The sequence below is a fragment of the Citrus sinensis genome, chromosome 5 (assembly GCF_022201045.2).
Source record: "Citrus sinensis cultivar Valencia sweet orange chromosome 5, DVS_A1.0, whole genome shotgun sequence".
In the NCBI taxonomy this organism is placed as follows: Eukaryota; Viridiplantae; Streptophyta; class Magnoliopsida; order Sapindales; family Rutaceae; genus Citrus; species Citrus sinensis.
Window position 1 is genome coordinate 37,486,329 of NC_068560.1, and position 24,108 is coordinate 37,510,436.

The 24,108-nt window shown below is 34.8% G+C and overlaps 3 protein-coding genes and 1 non-coding gene across 4 annotated transcripts; 2 read left to right on the top strand and 2 right to left on the bottom strand.

The window, feature by feature from the left end:
* Nucleotides 1-4,031: 4,031 nt before the first annotated feature.
* Nucleotides 4,032-8,619, bottom strand: LOC102625601 (transcription factor E2FC). The gene is made up of 13 exons (XM_006473583.4): nucleotides 8,034-8,619; nucleotides 7,434-7,602; nucleotides 7,272-7,325; nucleotides 6,973-7,058; nucleotides 6,751-6,839; nucleotides 6,595-6,649; nucleotides 5,778-5,830; nucleotides 5,643-5,693; nucleotides 5,484-5,532; nucleotides 5,332-5,397; nucleotides 5,170-5,246; nucleotides 4,736-4,943; nucleotides 4,032-4,620 (listed from the first exon to the last, which is right to left on the bottom strand). The coding sequence occupies exons 1-13, from the start codon at nucleotides 8,292-8,294 to the stop codon at nucleotides 4,555-4,557; spliced, it is 1,284 nt and encodes a 427-aa protein (XP_006473646.2). The 5' UTR covers nucleotides 8,295-8,619; the 3' UTR covers nucleotides 4,032-4,554.
* Nucleotides 8,620-10,410: 1,791 nt separating this feature from the next.
* On the bottom strand, nucleotides 10,411-14,591 carry LOC102625894 (uncharacterized). Its single transcript, XM_006473584.4, has 13 exons — nucleotides 14,279-14,591; nucleotides 14,066-14,193; nucleotides 13,859-13,976; nucleotides 13,675-13,756; nucleotides 13,528-13,598; nucleotides 13,362-13,403; nucleotides 12,626-12,750; nucleotides 12,332-12,425; nucleotides 11,740-11,839; nucleotides 11,486-11,664; nucleotides 11,301-11,406; nucleotides 10,888-10,974; nucleotides 10,411-10,717 (listed from the first exon to the last, which is right to left on the bottom strand). The coding sequence occupies exons 1-13, from the start codon at nucleotides 14,401-14,403 to the stop codon at nucleotides 10,616-10,618; spliced, it is 1,359 nt and encodes a 452-aa protein (XP_006473647.2). The 5' UTR covers nucleotides 14,404-14,591; the 3' UTR covers nucleotides 10,411-10,615.
* Nucleotides 14,592-16,882: 2,291 nt separating this feature from the next.
* LOC127902918 (small nucleolar RNA U36a) lies at nucleotides 16,883-16,972 on the top strand. Its single transcript, XR_008055555.1, has one exon. It is a non-coding gene; the product is annotated as a small nucleolar RNA U36a (small nucleolar RNA).
* A 3,496-nt stretch (nucleotides 16,973-20,468) lies between these two features.
* Nucleotides 20,469-22,574, top strand: LOC102626182 (uncharacterized). The gene is made up of 3 exons (XM_006473585.4): nucleotides 20,469-21,177; nucleotides 21,314-21,414; nucleotides 21,894-22,574. The coding sequence occupies exons 1-3, from the start codon at nucleotides 20,624-20,626 to the stop codon at nucleotides 22,517-22,519; spliced, it is 1,281 nt and encodes a 426-aa protein (XP_006473648.2). The 5' UTR covers nucleotides 20,469-20,623; the 3' UTR covers nucleotides 22,520-22,574.
* Nucleotides 22,575-24,108: the final 1,534 nt, after the last annotated feature.

Genomic DNA, 24,108 nt, shown 5'->3' on the forward strand with positions numbered 1-24,108 from the left:
AGAACTGTTGAGTTCACAGATTAGAGTGGAGGAGAGGAAATGCAGAATGAATGAATAGATGGGGTTTTGCTAAGGTCAAAGGCCGGGGCCGAGATTCGACTCCATCCTTGGTTCAAATTTCTGATCCAATTGGTAGTAAGATTTGAATCTCAAGCTGTCAAATCTCAACGGGCTTGGAGTTGTGAACCCCTTGGCCCCATTGGACAAATTAATTTTGAAAAGAATCCTCGTTTCAAACGAAACACATGTGAGTAGATTAATTATCTTAGTTACTTGGAACATGTAGCATTACTGTTTAATTATGTAATTCATCTCCAAGTATAATCGTTCCTAAAATATATAAAACTAGAACCGTAGTCTTGTCACTTACGGTAGGAGCGTAGGATTTTTTATTATGTAATTCATCTCTAAGTACAATCGTTCCTAAGGTATATAAAATCTTGTCCTTTACGGTAGGAGTGTACGACAATTTTTTAATTTTTTTTTTTTCCTGAAAGATTTGACCAATTAACGGCGAATGGAAGCGGCGGCGTCTGGAACTGTTGTGGCATCAATGGGCGTTCTGGCAATGGATTTCAATAATCTAAGAATAAAACGTGTACTCGTTATCATATCAGTTTTAATGATATAACAGTTTCTGTATTGGAAGTGTGTTCGATTTTGCTTCTCATAACCCTGACATAAAATCTCAAGTTAAGAATTTGATCTTCAACTTGAACGATTGTATTTGCTTGTTTCTATTCCGCTTTCTTCACAACGAATGGGGAAAAATTTCTCCAACATATTAAGTGGTTTTTATAGTTATTTACTTATTTATGTTATTTATTCTAATAATTGGTTTTGACTTCTTTCTTCTTCAAGCCAACAACCACAAAAAAAAAAAAAAAGGAGAGAGAGAAGAAAAAGAAAGTGTCACTTGTAACCGAGAATTGATCTAGAGGAACGAGTAAGTGGGATTTTTCACCACCCAAAATGTGGAAAAGGAGGTAAAAAAGAAGAAGAAGAAGAAGAAGGGGGCGTGATGAAGAGGAAGCTTCTGTTTGTCAAGAGCTAAACGATCAAAGTCATGTGAAGGTCGAACGTTATTTGTTTATTATCTCTGCATGCAATATAGCAATTGGTCATCTTTGTTGGTACAGTGATTAAGACATCGAAGCGTGAGAAAGGTGAACCTTAGCTAGGGTTGGCAAAAAAATTTGAAATATTGATTTTCTTTAATTTATCTATGATTGTAATAACTTGTTGATCATTAATTTATTTTAAATTTACAATAATTTAAAAATTTTAAAATAAATAACTAAAGCCCAAGCACGGCCCAGACCTGCAATAGGCCCGACCCAAGCCCATACACTTAACTAACAGAGGGCCTGGACATGGGCTTGAAAAAGCCCGGCCCAGGCCCGCTGTTTGCCATCCCTAACCTTAGGTCTAACCAATGACCGGATGGCAATATTAAAATTGTGGCAATGGGGTTAAATTTTGTTTCTGATAGAAAGTAGACATGGGTTAATTTTGAGTGTGGGAGATGAATTGGGGCCGACTAGGGAGATCTTGGTAGCTGTTCCGATGCCAATTGAGCTTTAATTTATCTAATCTGTTACTGGAAAAAAAAAAAAAAAGAATCCAACAACCCACAAACCATTTAATTGATGCAACATTATTTTCGGCTTTACTTATTATCTCTATTACTCCTGGGAATTTTACATCAATAGCCATAAAAATTTTGGCTTTTTCCATCTTAACCCCCTAAACAAATTTCTATCAACATTAGCCATAAAAGAACCTTTGAGACCAAAATACCCCTCTCTCTCATCTCTCCCCCAACACTCTCTTTCACCCATCTCTCCCAAACCGAACAAACTCCCATCATCAGCGGTAACATCAGCCCTCGTCGGCGGTGGCTTCATCCCTCATCGACGTCCGATCTACCATCTATAGTATTTAACAAAACCTAAGTTAGCTATTTTATTTATTTTCATTAATACATAGTGGTATGAGTTATTTTCTGAACTTGCTCAAGAGTTTCAGTGAACTGCAAGTCGTGAGTGAATTTGGCGACAGGCTGCCTGTCGCACCAAAACTTAGTGCGACAGGCTGTCTATCGCACTAAGGTTTGGTGCGACATGCTGTCTATCGCACTAAGGTTTGGTGCGATAAGTTCCCTGTTGCGTGAAGCTTCGTGCGACAGACAGCCTGTCGCCAGATTCACCCACGACTGGCAGTTCACTGAAACTCTCGAGCAAGTTCAAAAAATAACTCATACCACTATGTGATGCCGATTAGTGTTGGATCCGGATAGATTATGATCGGATTTCATTTTTATCGTTGCCTTTTGTCGTCGTCGTTGGTTGATGATTCAAGAGTGAAAAGCTGCCTTTGGTTTGACGAAAGGGGAGGAAGAAAGTTGCTTTTGGTTTGTAAAAAAGGGTAATTTGGGGAGAAAAACGTGTGTTTGGCTAATGTTGATAGAAAAAAGTTGAGAGGGTTAATTGTGAAAATAGCAAAAGTTTTATGGTTATTTTCGTAAATTTTCCATTACTCTTCTCCATACCATTTTATTAGTAGAAAAGGATAATCATTATGTGACATACAGACTAAAAATCTGCCCGGAACTCAGTCCACGGTAACCCTCCAAATCCTCCAGTTGGAAATTTTTATACTGGCAGCCTCTTTACATCTTCTTTTGATTACCTATTGTATCTTGATTGTGCACATGCACGTGTCTGCACACGCGCACCCCCACACACACATACAGAGACATACGCGCGCGCGACCGCACACGTGTGTACACACCCGCACATATGCGCGCACACACACGTATCCCCCGCGCGCGCATATATATATATATAAAAGAAGGAGCTGGCTAAGTTACAGATTCTGTAACATACAGATCCAACTTAGCCAGATTCTGTAACACACACGTAACATAGCAACCTCCATAAAAGAAATACATCTCTGTACTTTTACTTTCACTTTCCCCAGAAAGATTCTATACTTTATAAATTTTAAATTCAAATTGAAACATAAGGAAAAAAAAAAATCATACTTAGTTTTATTAGAAAACAAGCAAGCAAAGACGATGATGAGACCGGCGAAACGACAACGAAAAAAGTTGTGAAGCGCAAAGAGAAAGCTGAAGTTTTGAGCTTAGATTCGAAATTGTTCTATTTGTATCGGCAAAAAAGATAAAAACAAACAAATAAATAAATAAAATCCGTGCTTCATCTTCAAATGGGGAAAAGAATCCCTACTTTAAAAGTTTAAACTCAAATTAAAGCATTAAAAAAAATGCTTGTTTTTGCACATAAGGGGAACGGGAAGACGATGCCGACTAAGAAACCACAGCGAACGGTACGAGAGCAAAAGAGATAGCTAAATATTTTGACTTTGATTTCTTAATTTCTGAGGCAAGGCTTTAACTTGTAGATTTTGTGTGTCGTCTTCGGTTAGATTGGGTTTTAAACTTTGAGAGTTCTAAATAAAAAAGCAATCAAGGGTTTGGGTTTGCTGACACGCAACACTTATATTCTGTTTAAATCAGTTTGGGCGGGTCTCTTCGTTCCTGTACCTTTTTTTTTTTTTTAAAGAATTACAACAGCTATTACTTGTATTGTACTATTGTATGTACCCAACTTCAGAAAACATTGAAGCCCTGTCAAATAAGACTCCTATAATAAGCTCTTATTATCTTGTATAATAATATAAGATACATAATTATCTCATAATCATTTGATGAAAATCTGACGATTGTAAAAAAATAAGAATTTACTACCTTTTACTTTTACGACCGTTAGATTTTCATCAAATGATTATGAGACAGTTATGTATTTTACATTATTATGTAAGATAACGAGTGTCCCTATAATATTTGCAAGAGGGGTTGTAAAGACAAATGCGACGTACAACAAATATCTTGTGTTAAATGTTTTCAAGTATCTTAAGACTTGATTAATAAAATTAAAAAGGCAATGGAATAAGAAAATATTTACTACTTCTAACAAAAAATAAAAACAGTTTAAAACACAAAAGAATGAAAAACATTATTATTTTTATTTATATATAAGTTTATAAGCTAAATAAACCAATGGGAGGGCCTGGGCTAAGCTAGACAGCGGCAGCAGAGGCTCTGCCTTTATTTTCAACAGACAATTTTTCTCTAAGCTTTCCAATATTTGACATTAGTTTAGTTGTTAAAAAAAAATTAAAAAAAATAAGAGGGGAGCTGCAAAATTTACAGTTCAACTGTGATGGGAAAATTTCATTCCGATCTTCTGATTTTCAACTAGCCACTGCTTGGTTCTTTCTTATTCACATTACGATTGCCCCTTGATGACGATTGTCATTAAGCTAACGTCGTAGCACCACACTAAGTGAAATCATCTTCAAGGTGAGGTCGTTTGCTGTAAGTTGCCGAGAATTATGCGGTAGATATATACACTTCTCTGATGGTAAGATATAAGAAAAATAAACCTTCAACCTGTCCCAAGCACATGACCGGATCTAAATATTCTTGAAATCATCACTTGGTGAATCAAAACAAAGAGTTAAAACTTTTTAATTATTCCACAAATCTGTAATGCTGACTTCAGGATCTGATCCGAACCAATAATCATCATCGATCTGCAATGTTTCAGACACAGATAAGTTGGTTAAGTTTCCTATATTGTGAAGACCTCACAGAAAATAAATATAATAAACATAGAGAGCCGGTTTTCAAGTTTTGAGACAGACTTACATCACAATCTGATGGAACTATCTTCTGAATCCCAGATGCTGCTTCTGAGCTCATCAAGCTGAATGTGTCACTAGAACGTTTCTGATTATCCTCATGTTCTAAGGACAGTCGGAAATTTGGCACTCCGCATGGTTCATAATTCCAAGTTGATGGATTCGCTGAATTAGCCTGCTGGAGAGTTATGTCCTTCCCTTCACTTTGGTATTTACTGTGAACATCATTTTCATAACTATTAAGAAGGCGAAAGACGGCAAAAGCATGTGACGGGAGAATTAAAATAAAATAAAAAAAACATAAATAATGACTTGGACCTAGGACAAATTAATACCCATGTACAGGTAGCTCATTACAGACTTACTCTGGGCAGAGACACAGAGAGATAGAGAAAGGACCATGCAGATGATGCTAAAAGTGTGCAAGAAAAGCAAGGATACCTCAGAAGGTACACATCTATTGGTCCTGTGGTGCTTCTGATGATCATTTTATATTGCCTTTTGAGGAAACTAATATCCTGTTCTTATTAAAGGCCAAAGCAGCCAGATGTTAATACAGTTGAAAATTCACAAAACCCGTAAATTACACTAAACAGAGCACACCTCATCAGGATCAGGAACTTCAATATAACTGGCTTGAGGAGCTTTTATTGCAATCAGAGTTTGATTCTGTGATAAAAGTAGCCTGAGCAAAGTTAGTTCAAGAGATAACTAAATATGGATTTCAAGTAAATCCTCAAGTTTACAGCAATGACCTGGAAGCAAGGAAGGCTAGCAATATCTTCCTCCGTCAAAAACATGTACCTAATGGAACAAGTTGGTAAATAAAGGAAGATAGAGAGAAGAAGATCTGGCATGTAGAACTAAATCTTATTTTGACTATGATCCAAACCATTCTGGAAAATAGAGCATACTTTTGGTGATTCTCATTTTCTTCTAAGGTCCTGATAAGCTCCTGTTTTTCCCTGAAGAAACAACAAGATGACAGTTTAATATGTGAGGGAGTTCAATGATAGGAAAACACATGGGCAGAATCATAGTTATTCAACCTTATGGAATCATCAATCCTGCATTCTTCGGCATGTAAACTTTCAATCTCAGCCTGAGATGGAACAAAAGAACAGTAGGCAGTTAGAGAGACATATCAAATAATGGTAAATTGTTTCTTCCAACAAGCCGGAAACTAAAGTTCCACTTCACAAGGGTCTTTTAATATTTGTTCTTTTTATAATCATTTTCAAACCTCATTTTGATGTTTGATACCACATACTCATTAGTCTATCAGCTATAAAGTAAATCTCAAGACAATTGCAAATAAAGTAGTAACTAATCTACAGAATTTTCAGAAAAGGCATGTTTCTTAATTAGCACAATGATAAAAATGAATGTTCTAGCACAATAATCGGTGCTGCATTGTTTAATGGCAGTCCTTTATTAGCACAATGATCAAAATGGATCTAGATTATGCCATCTGTCTCTTGAGTCACCTGTTGGTTAGCATACTAGTTTACACAGCTAATAAAACACTCGGCCATAGAACACCAAAATTGATTGCAGACATGAAGGTCGATGATCAAGTTGCTGGTACATTTTATCAGGAAACAAGGTTTCGGCAACAGTAGCATGCCTTTGCAATGAATATGGAAATAAATGGAGTTTCAATGTTGAGCAATGTGATATTGAACTCCTAGCAATAATATTTGCATAAGCAACGTGACAGGGAATTGCAGAGTAAACCATAGAAAAGCTGATATGCTTATCATGCAATGACTAAATAATTCTTCACAAAATATTCAATGAGTAGAACTGTAGAAGAGAAATACAAAATCCAAGGTGCATGGGGGAGATCCAATTCAAATTCTACACCTTTAATCTAGCAACTTGATCATCCAGCTTACTGGTCCCTAAACTGTCAGATCCCCTGTTTATAAAGCCAATTGATCATAATTCAATTAAATTTCAAAGAAGTATCCCAAAAAAAAAAAATTCATAATAAATGAAAATAAACAATAACATAATTACTTCCAGCGTATGTGGTTCTTTGATGTTTTCTCTATCAATCTAATTCCTTCCAGAACATTTGTTATATCATATATCCTCCTCTTTTGGACCTGTACAAAGTCAATATAACATATCAGACATAAAGACATTAGAACGTCATAACTTATTATGTCGATACTCCCTACTAGATATCTGCTAGTACAAAACTTTTATGATGGAACATCAGAGTACCATTTTCTATACCTCTAACACTTCAGCCGTACGGTTCAGATCAAGGGTTCCATCTTTAGCCTCTTGGATCAAATTGATGAATTTCCTTGTTAATAAGCCTGCAATGTGTGAAAACATTGTTTACTATACATAGGTGAAAACAGTAATAGCAATTTCAAAGTTGAAAGCCTCCATTCGACGATACAAGCAAAGTGAATTCAGAAATGTGTGCGCTTTCATGAGCAAGTGATATAGAAGGGAACAATAACTCAAATAGACTTTTCTTTTTCTCTTAAAGAACTCGAACAGACTTTAATTCAACTAAAACTTACCTAAGGAACTGTCGTATCGACAACCATTAGATAGATTCAAGCCATTAGGAGCATCTGCCAACAAAAATCAGAGACCATATAAAAGGTCAGCGTCACATCACGATGGGCTAAAGATATCAATAAGTGCAAAGATATGCGAATTGATGGAGAGGAATGATATACCAGCATTTGATCCTTGAGTCCCAGACTTGGTAGATTTTAATCCCTTTAACTTCCTATTACTTTTACCACTTGCACAAGACTCTGGTTCAAGCGAAGGAGCATTAACAACTTTATCACGTCTAGCAATATTTTGAGCCGCATGATTGGCTAATTCATTTGTTTGTTTCAACTGCAAAAATCATTAAAGCAATTACATTAATGGCATGTACAGGAATGAGGTGCTGCCGCTTTTAGTCCACAACTATTCTTTTGAAATAGAAACATTAGCTGTCAAGTAAAATACACTTTAGATTTGCAGTTTCAAAGTTAAATAGAAGCACCACAGTTACAAACACATATTTCAAAAGTACGAATTGACGAAGTACCTAATTTTGACTAACCATAAGACTTCTACAAACAATTCAAGAAGACCTATAAGAGATATCAAATAACCAGAAAATGTGTCAATGCAATTGAGTGCACAACAATTAAGCCTGAATAAACATAATAAGGTAACAAATAATTATGAATTCAAGATACAAATTTGACATGCAATGAAACGGAAATACCGAAAGCACAAAAAAAAAAAAAAGAAATTGAAAAAACTAAACTAAAACTTACCTCAAGCCTAGAAAAAGCGGAATGCGTGTCTTCTATTTTGTTACAAATATCAATATCAGTAGAATTGCTGTTAACGTTAAGAGTATTATTTTGATTAGAAGAAAGAGGAATCTTGCCAAGTAAGGAATGGTAGTTTCTATTAGCGCCAAGAGAAGTAGTTGATGGAGATGATTTCATGTTGTTGTGGTTTGGAAGCAACTGAAATTGAATTTGAGGCGGGTGGTTGTACGGTCGGGTCGGATCTTTGCTGGAGCTAGTCATCACACTACTCACAGAATCTGAAACAGCCGTTGGAGGGAAAAGATGAATAGAGAGAGGTTGGGTGGGACTGTGAGAGAGAGTAGAGGCGGCAAATAGGAAGAGTCTACACCAACAAAAGAGAGGAAATAAAGATCGGAAAGGAAGCACAACGGAAAGAGAGTTCGAGTGGATCAATAAAACCGCGCACGCAGGCGAAGCGGCGAGTTCGAATGCTCCCGGCCCGCCTTTTGGCTGCCACCACTATTTCACTTGCTATGCAATGTGAACGTACCTCCTTTTTCTTTCCAATTTTCATTTTCTCTCCCTCCCACTTACATGTATGATCTTTTACCTGGGCTTGAGCCGCATCACAGTGGCCCAAACTTAAGTATCTTTTAGACGGAGTTTCTAATTATTTTCAAATTAAAACATTATAAGAAAGTAATTGAATATTAATATGGATAAAAATTTCTTTTTAAAAATTTGAATTCTTCTAATTTTTATTAAAAAAAAGGCACTTGATTAATTAGTCAGATCAAATCTATCTATCTATATATGTATATAAAGTTGGGACTTAAGGAGGTGATGTGGCATCATCATTTCTCATCTTTGTATATTCTCTATTATCTAATAAATAGAGAAATTTTCTTTTAGATTTAATTTGATTGTTATTACACAATAACAATTATGTAAAGATTTTAATGAGGCATATTCTTTGTAATGAACATCAAAGGGTGAGTGTTATGAATTTATTAAAATAAATATAGATGTTCATAACATATATCTCTTAGTCTCTCCACTATCTCTCATTAGCAACCTTTAGTTTCCCTATAACTCTCATTATCTCACAAAGAATTATGATCTATAATTTTTCATTAATTTTATGGAGTGATTATGTAACTATAAAAGGTGAGCTCATTTTTTTTGTTTTGTACACACACAATTGGAATGAAAAAAATCACTTTATAATATATTCTCTCATTTTATTCTTTATCTTGTGTTACTTTTTTATTTGTATTGCTGGTTAATAGTTTTTTTTTTAATTTTTTATAAAGGCTGCCTCATCTTTAAAAAAATCAATTCATATTTTTTATCAGTTTCATCAAGTGTAAAGTAAGAAAAAAAAGATAATACTAAATTCTTTTTTTAAAGCCACGTGAAGCGCGGTTCTTTTTTCTAGTTGTTAATAAAGGATAGCTCTAGTCTGCTTTAGTATACATAGTGAATTCACTTCACTCATATAATATGAAACAAATTAAAATTAAAAAAAAATGAGACACATTAACTCCAACTTTTGAAGAATATAGATTTTTTTTCTCAAATATGATCTGAAATTATATATTATCAAATACTGATATGTTACAATATCATTAAAAATCTGATGAGAGTAGGCAAACCAATAGTATTATTGTGGAGCGTAAATCTAATTATATAATTGGAGCACGCACAGGACGAATCCCAATTATTTTGTCTCAGCGCTCGCAGTGCCCCCCACGGCCCCACCCCCTTTTTCAGGTCTTTTGGTTAATTCATTTTCATTTTCAATATCAAATACTTTAAATGCAAGGTTAATTCATTTTCTTTATTTTTTTCATTTTATCACTGTCATCTACCCAATTGGTTTATACAAATTTAAAATTATCTTTTTTTGTTCTTTTTTCAGATTAATTATTAACAGTACTGGGAAGCTGTTGCTTTTGAATTTTGTAGATGAAAAAAGTTTAAAGAGAAGAATAGAGATAACAAAACTTCAAAAGAAGTTATTACTAATAAAATTATTTATGTAGAAAGTGAGGTAAGAAGGGTATAAAAAAATATCAAAAGTGAGAAAACTGTTATAAATTAGAAACGACCTGCAAGATCATAATTTAGAAAAGAAGTGTACTTCTTAAATTAAATGGAGTATAACTGAAGAAAAGGGAGTTTAAAAGATACTAGAGGGGTGTTAAGAGCCCGTCTCTTTTAAAATGTACGGTTTACAAATTGAGAAGAGGACTCAGGTCCAAAAAATTAATAACCGTGACTGCGTAAATAAAGATCTTTCAAACATAGGGCGCCAACCAAATTGCAACGCCGCAAATAATCACAAAAATCAATCTAAAGCAGTTGCACGTTAGTAGAAAAGTGGAGGCATAGATTTGTGCACACAATCCGAACAGAAGATGAATAAATCGCTCAAACGTTAGTGTACATTTTTACCCGAAATAAATACTAGTGTACATTTGACAGGCACGAATTCTGCTCGCCAACAAAGTAAAAACACTAGTGTACACTTGGTAGGCAAGCATTTTGCTCGCCAACAAAGAACAAACAATCAACACAAACAAAGTATGTGAGCATAATTACTGCTTGGAACTGGCATTAGTGGCTGTTCTAGTCCCGCTCAAAATGTAGCCACCACATCCACTCATCTGCATGCAAGGGTGAGTTCTTGATGGAAGAACCTGAATAATCATCAAAAAACAAGGTAATCAAACCAATGTCACTCTCCTGTAACGAAATACGGTCTTTCAATTTTCACTTCTCAAGAAAGATGGTAATTCATAAATTTAGATCAAGACAAATTCCATACACAAGATGAACGAAGAAGAATCAAAAACAAAGAAAAATGAACCTGATATTCACGTAGCCAAGGCTCTGAAATTTGCAACCCAATTGCCATTTTCCAAACCTGTAAACTATGCATGCATGTCGCTAGAGGCTGCAATTGAACAGACGAAAAAGAAAAGCAAAAATTGAAGTCTGAGTTGATCCTCTTGAGTTAAGGTTTCAACCATGCAGAAACAGGAAAATCATTCAATTGCAGCCTAGTATGAAGCAAGGTGACAGTCTATATCCACAAGCCCAAAATCTTGGATATTTAGATTGGCACAGGGAAATGGTGAGAACGATAATGAACATGGATAGAAAGATTTAATAAATCCATTCAACCAAAATTATTGTGCATGCACCAGTGTTACTATATTGATCTTTTCTCTTCTTAATAAGGATCTATCTAATAATCAAAGTCACATTTGAAACAACAACCTGCAAATACTGGTGATAAATTGCAAATGGAGCTGAATATGATAAAAGTGGCAGGAGATCTTTAACTAAGCTCCAAGGGTCAAGCTCCGGCGCAACAACTATCATGCTGCAAAACGAGTTCGAAGGTTAGAGAAGTGTTACATACAGTTAGATTAAGAAATCAATTATTCATCAACATTAGCTACCTAGAGAAACCATTTTCTTTCCACAACTTGAGGGTTTCTTGCGATGCCTTCTCCCCCACCTTATGGGACTTAGAAATCTTATTTACTGGAGAATGATTGGCCTCCAAAATAAGATCTGAAACCCCATTTTCAGATGAAAGAGATATATCTTCCATGCTGACTGATGAAGACTTTTGTTCCTGCACAATTCGAAGCTAACAGAATTAGATAACTGCAAAAGATAACTACAGCAAACAGTAAGAAGGGCCACTCACATTTGACTGTATTTCCATGTTGCAGGCACTTTCAAGTTGGTCACTTTGCTCAGAAGTTTCACTTTGACTGGTCACATCATTCACAGAAGCCCGCACAATCCTGTACCAAGAACACATTCAAGTACCACTTAAAAAAGGGCTGTAGTAGATAAAGGGAGAGTGGGGAAGAAGAGAAGCGATGGGAGTGCTAAGTCTAGAATGGCCACAAAATGGATAAAGACAATCGGATAGATTCCAGGAAAGTTGGTTTACAGCTAAACACAATGATGTATAAATTAAAGAACGGAAATAGAATTATAAGATCTATCCAAGTAACACCCATCCTCCAGAGAAACAACTTCTTTTACAGTGCACCAATGAACCAGTTTAGATTCCACAAGCTAAATAAATACAAGCATTTAACCTAAAATCTAATAACAAAATGCAACTTTTAAGAATATAATCATCTGCACCAACTTTTAGACCTAGTTATGCTTTGAAACATGTTTCAGCATATTACTAACTGCTTTCTCCGAGTCCGTAAAGGAACTAAAAAGATAACATCTCAAGTAGAGGCACTTCTGAATATGACAAAGCTAAAAGAGAGATGTACCTCTTGCATATTTCATTGCTGAAGTTAAAAATCCTCACTATATCCATAGGATACAGTGAATCTCCAATACATGTATTGCACACATAACCTGTACCTGTTCATCAAGAATATTCTTCAGAAACCAAAGTCCATAAAAAAATTGATCTCATTAGCATGAATGACCACAAAAGCAGAATGCCAGAATCTCCCTTCTGTTGAAGACAATTTGCAAAATTGTTCTTTCAATTTACAAATATATGATCAAAATAATGTTAGATGACACAAACGACCCAAGGAAATAATAATCTTCCAAACCTCCTAAGCGTTCTGCCACAGCACCAGTAAGAAGGCCACCAGCCATATCCACCACAAGGACATCGGAATTGGCAGCAACATTACCCATTGAAAGCAGAAGAGATAACATATCTACACGCAAGAATCTACATACCAGGCAAACAAGGAAAAAATAAATTCCACGCATATATTCACAGTACTAATTATTGGATAAATATGAAAGAAACCAACCAACTTTTCCAAACCATGAAGGCAAGACTGGTCCATCGAAATGGAAAAACTTTTCACTAACATATGCCTGAACTAATATCAAGCAACGTGCTTGGTCCAAATACAAGATTCAAGAACTCAATGAAAAATGACCCCAAAACAAACAAGTATATGATATCTTGTTTGCAGCCGCTAAACTTCACTGTTCCCTTAGCTGTATATTGAGTCCCGTAATGTCTTTTGCTCTAAGTTCAAACACATACAGCCACAAACACTTTGCACAGACAAGTGTGTACAAAGTGATGTGGCTTGAATGGATTGATTAAAAAGTGATAGCAGTTAATTAAAATAATTAGATGAGCCTTATGATGCTTTTATCCAACTAATTTCTCATGCAACATCACTTCACACACACTTTGTTTGGACAAAGTGTCTGTATCATTATTGTATTCTCAAAGAATCTCACCATAATGGTTTGACAAAAGAATATAAACCTAAATTTGGCCTTTCACAAAGATTAACAAATGCATAAGTGAGAAAAGATTACCCAATTCTAGCTGGATTTTTCTTGAAATATGCCTCACATATGCTGGGGGAAAAAAACGAAAAAAAAGTTACAAAACAGAGGAAATTGAAACGACATTATTCAGGTAATTCAAGTAAATAAAACCCATATGTATGTGAGAAAATAAAGTTAGGAGTGGCAGGGTTACCTTCGTGCAAAAGGACGCCTTAGAAGGACTTTGGGAGCATACTTCTTTTGCTTTTTAAGTTTATATTTCTCCTGCAGAAGGATCAAAGATCAGTCCCCCTCCACACAATAACATAATTAGCATTGACCAAACGTTAAACAAACTTACCTGCGAAAATGATGTCTTTTTCTCAAATGTTGCACTATTAGCAATAAGTGCTTCAACAATTTCCTCACCTGTTGCACCCTGTCTGCATGAAAAGTTTACCAACATCTGATCAAAAGCTAAATCATCACCCCAAAAAAAAAAAAGGCTTTTAAAGCTCGAAATCAAAATCACATCATGCATTCACCGTCGCATTTCATCAATATCTTCACCACTTAAGCTCTGAGCTTTATTATCATCAACAATAGCTCGATTGTCCCGAAATTCACCACTTATTTGAGCATCTTCTTTTTCTTGCACATCATCTGAAAGAAACAAAAAATCCACATAATAAAAATAGTAACAACAACAGTGAAAATAATTACTGAAATACTATATTTTTTGATGACCAAACCTTCTGTGGAGGGAATAACCCGAGATAAATTAGGACCTTCCTTTCCATTATCAACTTGAAAGAGAGAACCGAAAGGGCAACCAATTAACGGCTGCAGAGAGCAATTCTTATTCCCAATTTTCAGCGTCCTGCAAAATCACAAATCAATTAATTAATCAAACTATAGAGATGCATTATACAAAGCAATGACTCAAACAGGGAGATAATGTTTACGAGCCGGAAGTGAGGCGAGCGAAAACGAGACGGTCGCCGTCATTTATATCCAGCAATACACTGCAGCCTTCCCAAGTGAGTTGGGCGTTTCGGATTGGATCCAATTGAACATTATTTTGTGACATTATTGAATTCTTGTTTTCTTTGATGAGAATCAGAATATTACAAATAACATTTAGAATTAAAGGGAAATAAAATATTTTCAACTGCTAAAGCATTCCGCCAGGTCCGAACTTCCTCTCGGTTGTGACTTTTTGTAAGTTAAAAACCCTGAAACTAGGGTTTTGCGCGGTTGATAGATTAACGATGATGGTCCGATGCCGAACAAAAAGTTAAGAATTGAAATTCTAGAATTAATTAATTAATAACCCGCGAAATTCTTCTAAACACCCCGCAGCAATCAGGAATATTAGGCATAGCGTATTAGTAAAAACTTAGCCCATCTTTATGAATAGCCCCAAGTGACTAGGCAACAGGCACCAAAAAGAAACAGAAGCTTATGGGCCCAAACTTTTTGAAAATAAAATGGAACTATTAGTCCCCCCAAACAACTTTTAAAACCCCTTTTTCCTCAATTAAACCCATTAAAATATCAAAATTTAAAATATATATATAAATTTTTTAACAGCCCACTTATTCCCAAAATAACCCTATTTTGTAAACCCTAGTAATTATGCAAACTCTAGTAATTACGATACCATAACACCACACTTGTTCCCAAGCAACTATTGAACTGTCATCTATCATTTTATCTGCCCAACAAAACAACTAATCGCAATCTTTGGTGGCTATGACTTGACAACGTAATTACACAATAATCAATGCATCATCACATTAGAAAGAGTTTCACAGCTAGTGATTAAGTTATGAAAAAAGTAACTGTGATGTGATAACACACATTTATTCTTAAATTCTATGGATAATAGTTACCGTTATCCATATAAAGTTATCTATCATTTTAGATGTGTTTAGAATTAAAGTTGAATAGTTATAATTTAAAAGGTTCAATACTAAAATATTTGGTAAAAATTAAATGTTGAATTTGAAAGTTATGTTAATAAAATTTTTTACTTATATAGTTGTATGATGTAAAATTTATTATATATTTAATTATTTTATTAAAATTATTATTTAAATTTTATATTTATCATATATTATTAATTTTTATTTTGTAGTTAAATTTTTTTTTTTACAATAATTATAACTTAAAAACTATAATACCTCAATTCAAAACAAAATCTTCATCTACCTAATAAAATTAAGGGAGGGTCTAAGTTATGTTTTAAGTAATTTATGCCCTCTCACAACAACAGTACTACTGATGGAACAGAATACTATTACTGTGAGAAGCCTAAAATCAAAGATCTCAATCTTTGATAGCTATGATTTGACATCGTAATTACACAATAATGAATGCTATCATTACATCAGCAAGAGTTACACTGATGTTGCTATGGTTTTTGGGGTTTAACAATAGTCTTCTGTTTTTTTTTTAATCAAATTAGGTTATTTTGGGAACAATGGGATGTTATAAAATTATTTACTTTTTTCTTGTAGTATATTAATAAGGTTGATTGAGAAAAGGGTTTTAAGATTTGTTTAGACAGGTGCTAATAGTTCCATTCTCAAAAAAAAAAAATTGATCGGCCCATTTTGCACGCTCCTCTGCTATTGGATGACTAACCTTTACAATACAATCATAAATATGTTTGAACCTCTCCTATAAGATCTATAATGCAGTTTGGGTGAACCTCTCATGCCCTTTTGAGGGCATGAGTTTGAGTCATGTAGAGTTTTTTTTTTTTTTTTTTTTTTTTTTTAAATAAGGGCAAATAACTTAGGCAGACATATAGCTTTCTATTAGTTAGAGCATATTTATGAATTAATGCTCAGAAGATATTTAAGGAGATAACTTTCTATTAGTTAGAACATATTTACGAACTAATGATCAATAGATATTTAAGCTATACTCAATAGATTTCAAATTAAAAATTGATTAGTTAGAGCATATTTACGAACTAATGTCGATTAGATATTTGAGATGTGCTGCACTCAACAGATTTCAAATTAAAAATCGATTTTTCATTGCTTAATTGGTAGTGCACTGCTCCTTTTAGAGGTGGGCATTAACCGCCCATAACCCATGGTTTAACTTGAATCAAACCAAATTAAATGGGTTGGGTTGGGTAAATAATAAAATTGCATAAACCATTTAGGCATGGTTTGGGTTTGGCTAGTCCATTTTGTTACTCGGAGTTGTTTGCATGGTGATTTAATCTGAACATTTGTTTCTTTTGAAAGATTCCAATTCCGGATTATGAAGATATAAGGATTTTGGGATTTGTTTATTTATTATTCTTGTTATTATTTTGTTTTATTTTTATTTTATTTTATTTTGTCTCTCTACACCTTTATCTGGTTTTCAAAAGCATTAATTCCCTGAAAATTAGGCTAGTCATGGAGGCAAATATTCAACTCTCCGCGGACGCTCGCGTGGAGGTATATCTTTTTCCATAGTCCTCCTCTAAAATCAACCACTATAGTTAATTTTTTTATTGCTAATTTAGATATTGTATTGTATTGTATTGATTTTACACTATTTTTTGGCTACGATTATACATTATCGCGCCTCTAAGAGGGTCCTAGAAGCACAAGGAATTAAAAAAAAATGGTTGAATTTCTTGATATGAGCCAGCTTATTAATTTTATAGTACAATACGCAGCTGAATTCTATTGTTAAATTGTTAATTCATTGTTTTGTGCGCATATTAATTGATAGTTTCATTGACAACTAAGACATATAGCTTATGTGCCAGTTCTTCTTCAGAAAATTTTTTGATTAGTAAAACTGTTATTCGATTGTTCAATTGTTAATTTATTTTATTTAATGCAGAGTCTAGATCGAGTGTACAATGGAAGCTTGGACTTTGAATTGGTGATATTTTTACAATTTTGATATCAATCATGTTCTTAATTGATGTTATTTTTATGATTTTGTTATGAATCATGTTCTTTTTTAAACTTACTCATCTTTATAACTTGTCCACATTATAATATTTTTTGCTATTTTATTTGCTGGTGAAAGAGCAAACTCAATTGATAACAATTGAGTTTAAAAAATTAATAGTTATTATAATTATGATATAATTGAATTTACCAAAACAAAAAATGTTTTAATAATCAAATTCAAACTGACCCCAATTGAGTTGGTTTAAAAATATTTGGGCCAGTTTGTGTTGGACCCAGACCTTTATGGTTTATTTTGGATTGGGTTTTACAAAGAGACCAATAGTTTCCAACTTCTTGATTCAGCTTTATTTCATACCTTAGCTCAGTTAGTGTTGCATTCTTTAATTGTTTTTGAGCTACTGTAATGTTTATTCGTAGGTGTGAGGCTTATTATATCTCTCCAACTTGTGTTAATTCGAGACTCATTATATCTCTTAATTTGTGTTGTTAAGTAATTGAGTGATTCTCAATTCTAGTAAGTTCATTAGTGGATTGAGATCCGGTACTAAGCTAACGTTTCCCTCAACTTTTAAAGAATCTATTTATTTATATTTATTCTTATTTACAATAACTTGTTAAAATTGATTTTTTTTATTCCCCTCATTTTCTCTTGACTAATAAAATATCCTTTTTGTAATTACTTGTTTATTTTCTCGCCCAAAATAACAATTTTATGGACTACAAAAAAATAAATTGATAACCCCATTCCTTTCCTACCACCATCAAAGGAAGAAGTTTTTTTTCGGCCGCTGAAAATAATAAGAATAAAAATATTTTTTGAATTTTGTGGAAACCTTTCTTTATAATCTTTCTTCCACTTATGTGAAGATGAAGATATAGACCATTAAGGAGAAATAAAATATAAAAAAAAATACTCAATCCTACCAAAATTGAACCTGGAACTCAGTGAACATTGAATTGTGAAACAACACTCGTAGCGATAATTCTCCCCCCCCCCCCCCCCCCTTTTATGCTCACTGAAATCACAATCTAAAAACTTTCACAAACCCACCAAGAAGTGAATTAATTAAGAAAAAAGACAAAGTTTTTTTTTTTTCAGCTTAATGAAGTCGTAATCTAAAACCTATTACTTCAAGCCTTTCCTTCGAGTGGTGGCTGGCCTGTGCTAAGATATTTTGCGGCTGTTATGCTTATGACTTGAGACCGGTGTCTGGGCGATAAACGTTGAGAAAAACGCTGTCTTTTATGGCTGACCAAAGAGGGAAAAATAATGAAAATAAATTTTAGCCATTGAAAATAAAAAAAATGCCGCATTTCACCATCTCTTTAGAACCTGAGAAAATATGCTAACACCGGATCGAAATCTATCTACTAACGGTGGTGGACTAATCCTATCATTCGAACATGAGTGGCCAAGTAACAGCAGTCAAATAAAATCCCTCACATGGGCTCTAATACAAAAAACAATGACAAAATTTCAGATATGTACTAATGTACACAACAGGTCTAGGTTTAGCTAAGTAGCTGGCGCACATGGCCTTAAATTACACATAACAAAGGATTTATTTATTTTTTTTTGTAAAAAAAAAAAATAACTCAGGCACATGTTAAAACTCGAACTCTAAACCTGAGTTTTAGGTAGGCCACTCTTTACAATTAGAGCTAGGCCTTAACTTCAAAATAAAAAATGCAAAATGCAAATTTATGATCTATATGTTCGTGAGGCAGTGATTTTTTTATTCACAGATTATCTAGAAAAATAAAGGTCATATAAATACATCTAGATCGATTCGTTCGCTAATTTGCCCAGTACGAATTTGAAGAAATACAAGCTGTAATATATAAAGGATTAGGTTATTTTCAGGAATAAATTATATATAAAGGATTAGGTTGTTTTCAGGAATAAATTATATTTCTGCTTGTACTTTACGAAGCTATAATTTTATTTATTTATTTGGTGGGTAGTGCTTGGTATTTGTTTATGAATGGCACCATAATGGTCTAATGGATCAGATCGAACTAAGGTGATCTGGTTCCCTAAGTTGGAGACGACAAGGAGACGCACGGCATTTCAATATCTTTGTTAATCGAATGGTTGGCCAAATCTATATCTGACTTCTAGCTAACTAACCTCGATAGATTCTTTATTTTTTAAATCCTATTTATAAATAAGAGTTTACATATAATTCTAATAAATTATTTATGACAAGTTTGTGCGAGTCATCAAGACAAGTTGCTGGGTAGAGTTTAGGAATTGAATAGTTTTTTATTGGCTAAATTACCAGACCTAGGCATTTTTTAATTTAACTACTGTAGATGTTATGTCAGTAGTATCTGTTCTATTTTTTCTCTTAGCCTTCATTTGATAAGTTGTTGTAAGTTTTCAATGAAATCTTTAACATTATATTAAAAAAGTTCATAATTTATTCGAGTTTAAAAAAATTCTAATAATTGATGAATAAGAGCATATAAATCTTACAATATAAACGAATCCTGACCTCAATTCAAACAATGAAATTGTCACCGACTGTGCTTTCCATCGCCAGAACTGTTTGATAATTGCATTTTGGAGTCATCCAGAAACTTGATAGAGAACCAGTGGGGAAGAAAAGGAAGTAAAGATATTTTTAATTTTGTGCAGAGAAAAAAAATACAGCGAGAGACATTGAAAGTCGCAACTTGGAACAGAAACCCCAATTCCTTCTACATGTCTCTTTGGCTGATGCCCTTTATCTTTTGCTAACTCTTGGAATCTGGAACCATGTACACATCATAACCATACACAAAAATAATTAACCTAATTGTCCACTACTAGTTTTCTTTATATACCCGAAGTATTTGACATTTGTTTCACTCAAAATATGCGATTTCATGAGAATAGAATTAATCAGAGAAGAAAAAAAAAGAATTATCAAAAAGAAAAAGATAACATACAAGAGAATAACACCAAGAAAGACAGCATATGAGCATGTTATGTGTTTGTATGATAGTTATCGGTCCTAACACGTAACATGCACTAGTATATGTCATGAATCATGATCATCTCTAGACCAAAGCAACAGAACGAACATAAACCGCATGATGGAACTTGTTATACACCATTGACCAGGTCAAAAGTAAAAGCCAACTATTCAAGTTGTATTTATTGTGGAAAGCTTCCCTGGCTTGTGCAAGACAAACACAGAAGTTAATCAAAAAGCGGAGTGAAATAAATGGAATAATAAACAAAGCGAGACGCCGAGGCCCACCTCACCATCGTCATTTCTGCCTCCTTATTACAGTCTAATCTTGTATCCTCCTCCGTTACAAAAAAGAAACGCTAAGCTATCTCTCAAGTTTCAAAAGCATCTCTCTCTCTCTCTCTCTCTCTCTCATATGAAAGAGAGGGCTGGCTATGTTACAATTCTACTCAATTTGTTAGCTTTGCTTTTCATGGCTCTAGTCACCTTTTTGCCAGAACCCACCGAGTCCAAAAAACAACCTGCAGCAGCACTACCACCATCGAAACGCAATAGGAAGCAGCAAAAGGTGCAGAAGCAAAAGGAGAAACAACCATCCTCATGGGACCAAATCAAGAACTTACTCACCTGTAAACAGATCGAAGTGTCAAAAGTACACGACCCAGCTGCAAAGAACGTTAATGGGTACTCAAGGCTTGGATCTTCTTGCAGTTCTATATGCAGTTTTAAAGACGTTGTCCATGGGAACACTAAAGTTGTACACAGAGCTGATAACTCGCCTGAGAGTAGCACATTAGGTCAAGAGACTGGGTTACTGAGTCGAAAAGCTGTAAACGGCTCATCAACTCGGTCTGCTTCCGTGTCGGCGAGATCCAACGGTTGTCGGACGTATTCGTCATCTTCCAGAGGCATGCAATTCAGGAAACTTTCTGGGTGTTATGAATGTCACACCATCATTGACCCCAGCAGGTACTGTCATATTATTTATGATACCTAATATTTTTATATATGATATTGTTACGTCAGTAATTAAGAAAATTAATTTAAAATTTTGAAAGATTGAAATTTTTTTAGAATTAAAGTTGAAAAAGATAAAAATGATCAGGTTTCCATCTCCACGGACCACCATTTGCGCTTGCTCTCAATGTGGAGAGGTCTTCCCAAAGATTGAAAGCTTGGAACTCCATCAAGCAGTTCGCCATGCAGGTCATTTTTTTTCTCTAAATAAAATAAAATAGAAATAGTATAGCTACTATCACTATTATTTCTTATAGTAGTCTTGCCAATATGCAATCAAGAACTACATAGACTACGGTTAATTTGTCTTCTAGAAGGTTTGAAAAATTTGATTTGAAAAAGGTGTATCAGTTATCATAATCATTTTGTGCTTTGACCGGGGGGCATAATTCCCGTTAATTTTGGATTTACCGCACTAACTTTACTTACTTTTAGCCGAATCGTGCAATGGTAACACCTCTTCTTTTGATTTTACCTTCAATGGGCCAGTTAGTACAATAATACTACAACTGTTCCTGGCTAAACCGTAGGAATGTTAAACTGATAGGCTTTGGTGGCAGACTCTTATTGGTAGATGACCCGTGACCCTGCCGACAAGTCGAAGTTAATGTACTTGCGTAATATTTGACGTAAGGACTGTATTTTACAAGTTTCGATGTTGGGTGCAGTTTCGGAGCTGGGCCCGGAGGACTCAAGCCGCAACATCGTGGAGATAATCTTCAAATCAAGCTGGCTCAAGCAAAACAGCCCGATGTGCAAGATCGAACGGATATTAAAAGTCCACAACACCCAACGTACAATCCAACGGTTCGAGGACTGCCGTGATGCAGTCAAGACACGTGCGCTCAACAGTACGAGGAAGAATCCCAGGTGCGCTGCCGACGGAAACGAGCTCCTACGCTTCCACTGCACCACTCTATCATGCAACCTCGGCTCGCGCGGCTCGTCCACATTGTGCGGCTCGGTCCCCGGCTGCAGCGTGTGCACCATCATCAGGCACGGCTTCCGAGGCAAGGAGTGCAAAGGGGTTCGCACCACGGCCAGCAGTGGTAGGGCCCACGATTCATTGAAGAACTGTACGGACGAGCGCAGGGCCATGTTGGTCTGTCGTGTGATTGCTGGGAGGGTAAGGCGCGTGACGGATGATGCGCCGTCGGAGGAGGACAGCGTTTCTGGTGGCTCATACGATTCTGTAGCTGGCTACACTGGGGTCTACTCCAATCTCGAGGAGCTGTTCGTTTTTAATCCAAGGGCTATCCTTCCTTGCTTTGTTGTCATTTACAAATCTCTTTGATTTTGATCAGTTTAAATCAACCCCCTGGCTTATTAAGTGCTGCTCCATTACCGTATCCTGTGCATAAATCTTTTTTTTTTTTTGGGTTTATTTTATGAATTTAGCTCAACTGCATCAATGCATGCGTCTTTGATTAACCGTTACGTAATTTTTTTAAAATCAGAATTGATTTCTTTTAAAAAAATAAAAAATAAATTAAATACACTGAAGTCATTGATTGATCATGTGATGAAGGCAGTGCAAATTGTAGAGAGCCATTGGCCTGTCTTCTTCAATGGACACCTTTCATTGTCAAAATCACTCATTCAACAAGAACTCTTTATTTTAGTTGCTGGGTCTCCTGATACCCTTTATTCAGCGGTAGCCTGACATTTTACGGACCACAATAAAGAACCATATTTATTTGTTTGATGCATTATTTTTTCCATGTAAGAAATGATTTTGATTTGATTAATAATAATATACCAATATCATGAAATAGACAACTAGGGCAAAGCTTTATTCAAGGAAATGATGCATTTTTTTGTAGTAGTTTGTTGACAAATCTTCTTCAATATGATTAAGTAATTTTTTTTTTTCTGAAAGCTGTGTAAAAATATATAAAAGACAATGCACTGAAATAATTAAGTACCACGTGAGATTTTCTTGGTTCTTGAAATAATTGAGAAAATAAAAATATTGACCTAACAAAAACAAGCTCGCCTAGTGAACGGATAGGTGAGGTGGTGTACGGGGCAGATGATTATTGCTCTCACATGCTTGGCCAGTGCCCGTATGTCCATTCATTGTTTCAAATGTTTCAAGTGTTTTTTGTACTTCTTGAAATATGATTATTCATGATCATTATTTGGAGGAGGTTAGGCTTCTGCTTGATTTAATAATTAACGTTATCTCTCGATTGAAGGTACCGAAAATCTTGCACGCAAAAATGTAGAATATATATATATGTATATATGTATAAGGATGGGGGACCATTCTCATGATTTCTCAAATGAGAAACTTCTTACTGACAGTCCAACTAATGACACAAGTAATCGCTAATAACTGAGATTCGCAAGCATTAAGTAGGCACGCGTTGACAGTTCGTAATCGAGGTAGCTGTAGCACGTTACTGGAGCCAATATTTGGCAAACTGGACTCACTAATTGAGAATTCAGTATCTGTCTCAAGCCTCAAGTCTCAACTCAAACTTAAAATATTATTCAATGCATTGGTTGCTAACTTGCTATTATTGCTTCTTGCTTTGAAGGTGTTCTAATTGCAAAACTTAATATATATATCTATATCTATATATATATATGACAGATTCCCATCAGTCATGATCATCAGTCAAGAGATGGATGTCGGTGGTGCCTTGGTGGGCGATCCTGATTGAACATTTCTTCCGCTTAAATCACCGATGTGGAGATATTTATAGACAGTCAGTTCATATAAAAAATTCGGACTCGGAGATGAAAGTAAAATGTGGACTGTTCACCGTATTAAGTATTGCGTAATTGCATGCTCTCTCTCTCTCTCTCTCTAATTCAAATAATTATATTTATTGCACATAAAAAGTTATGCATTATTTTTTGAAAATGAATCCAAAA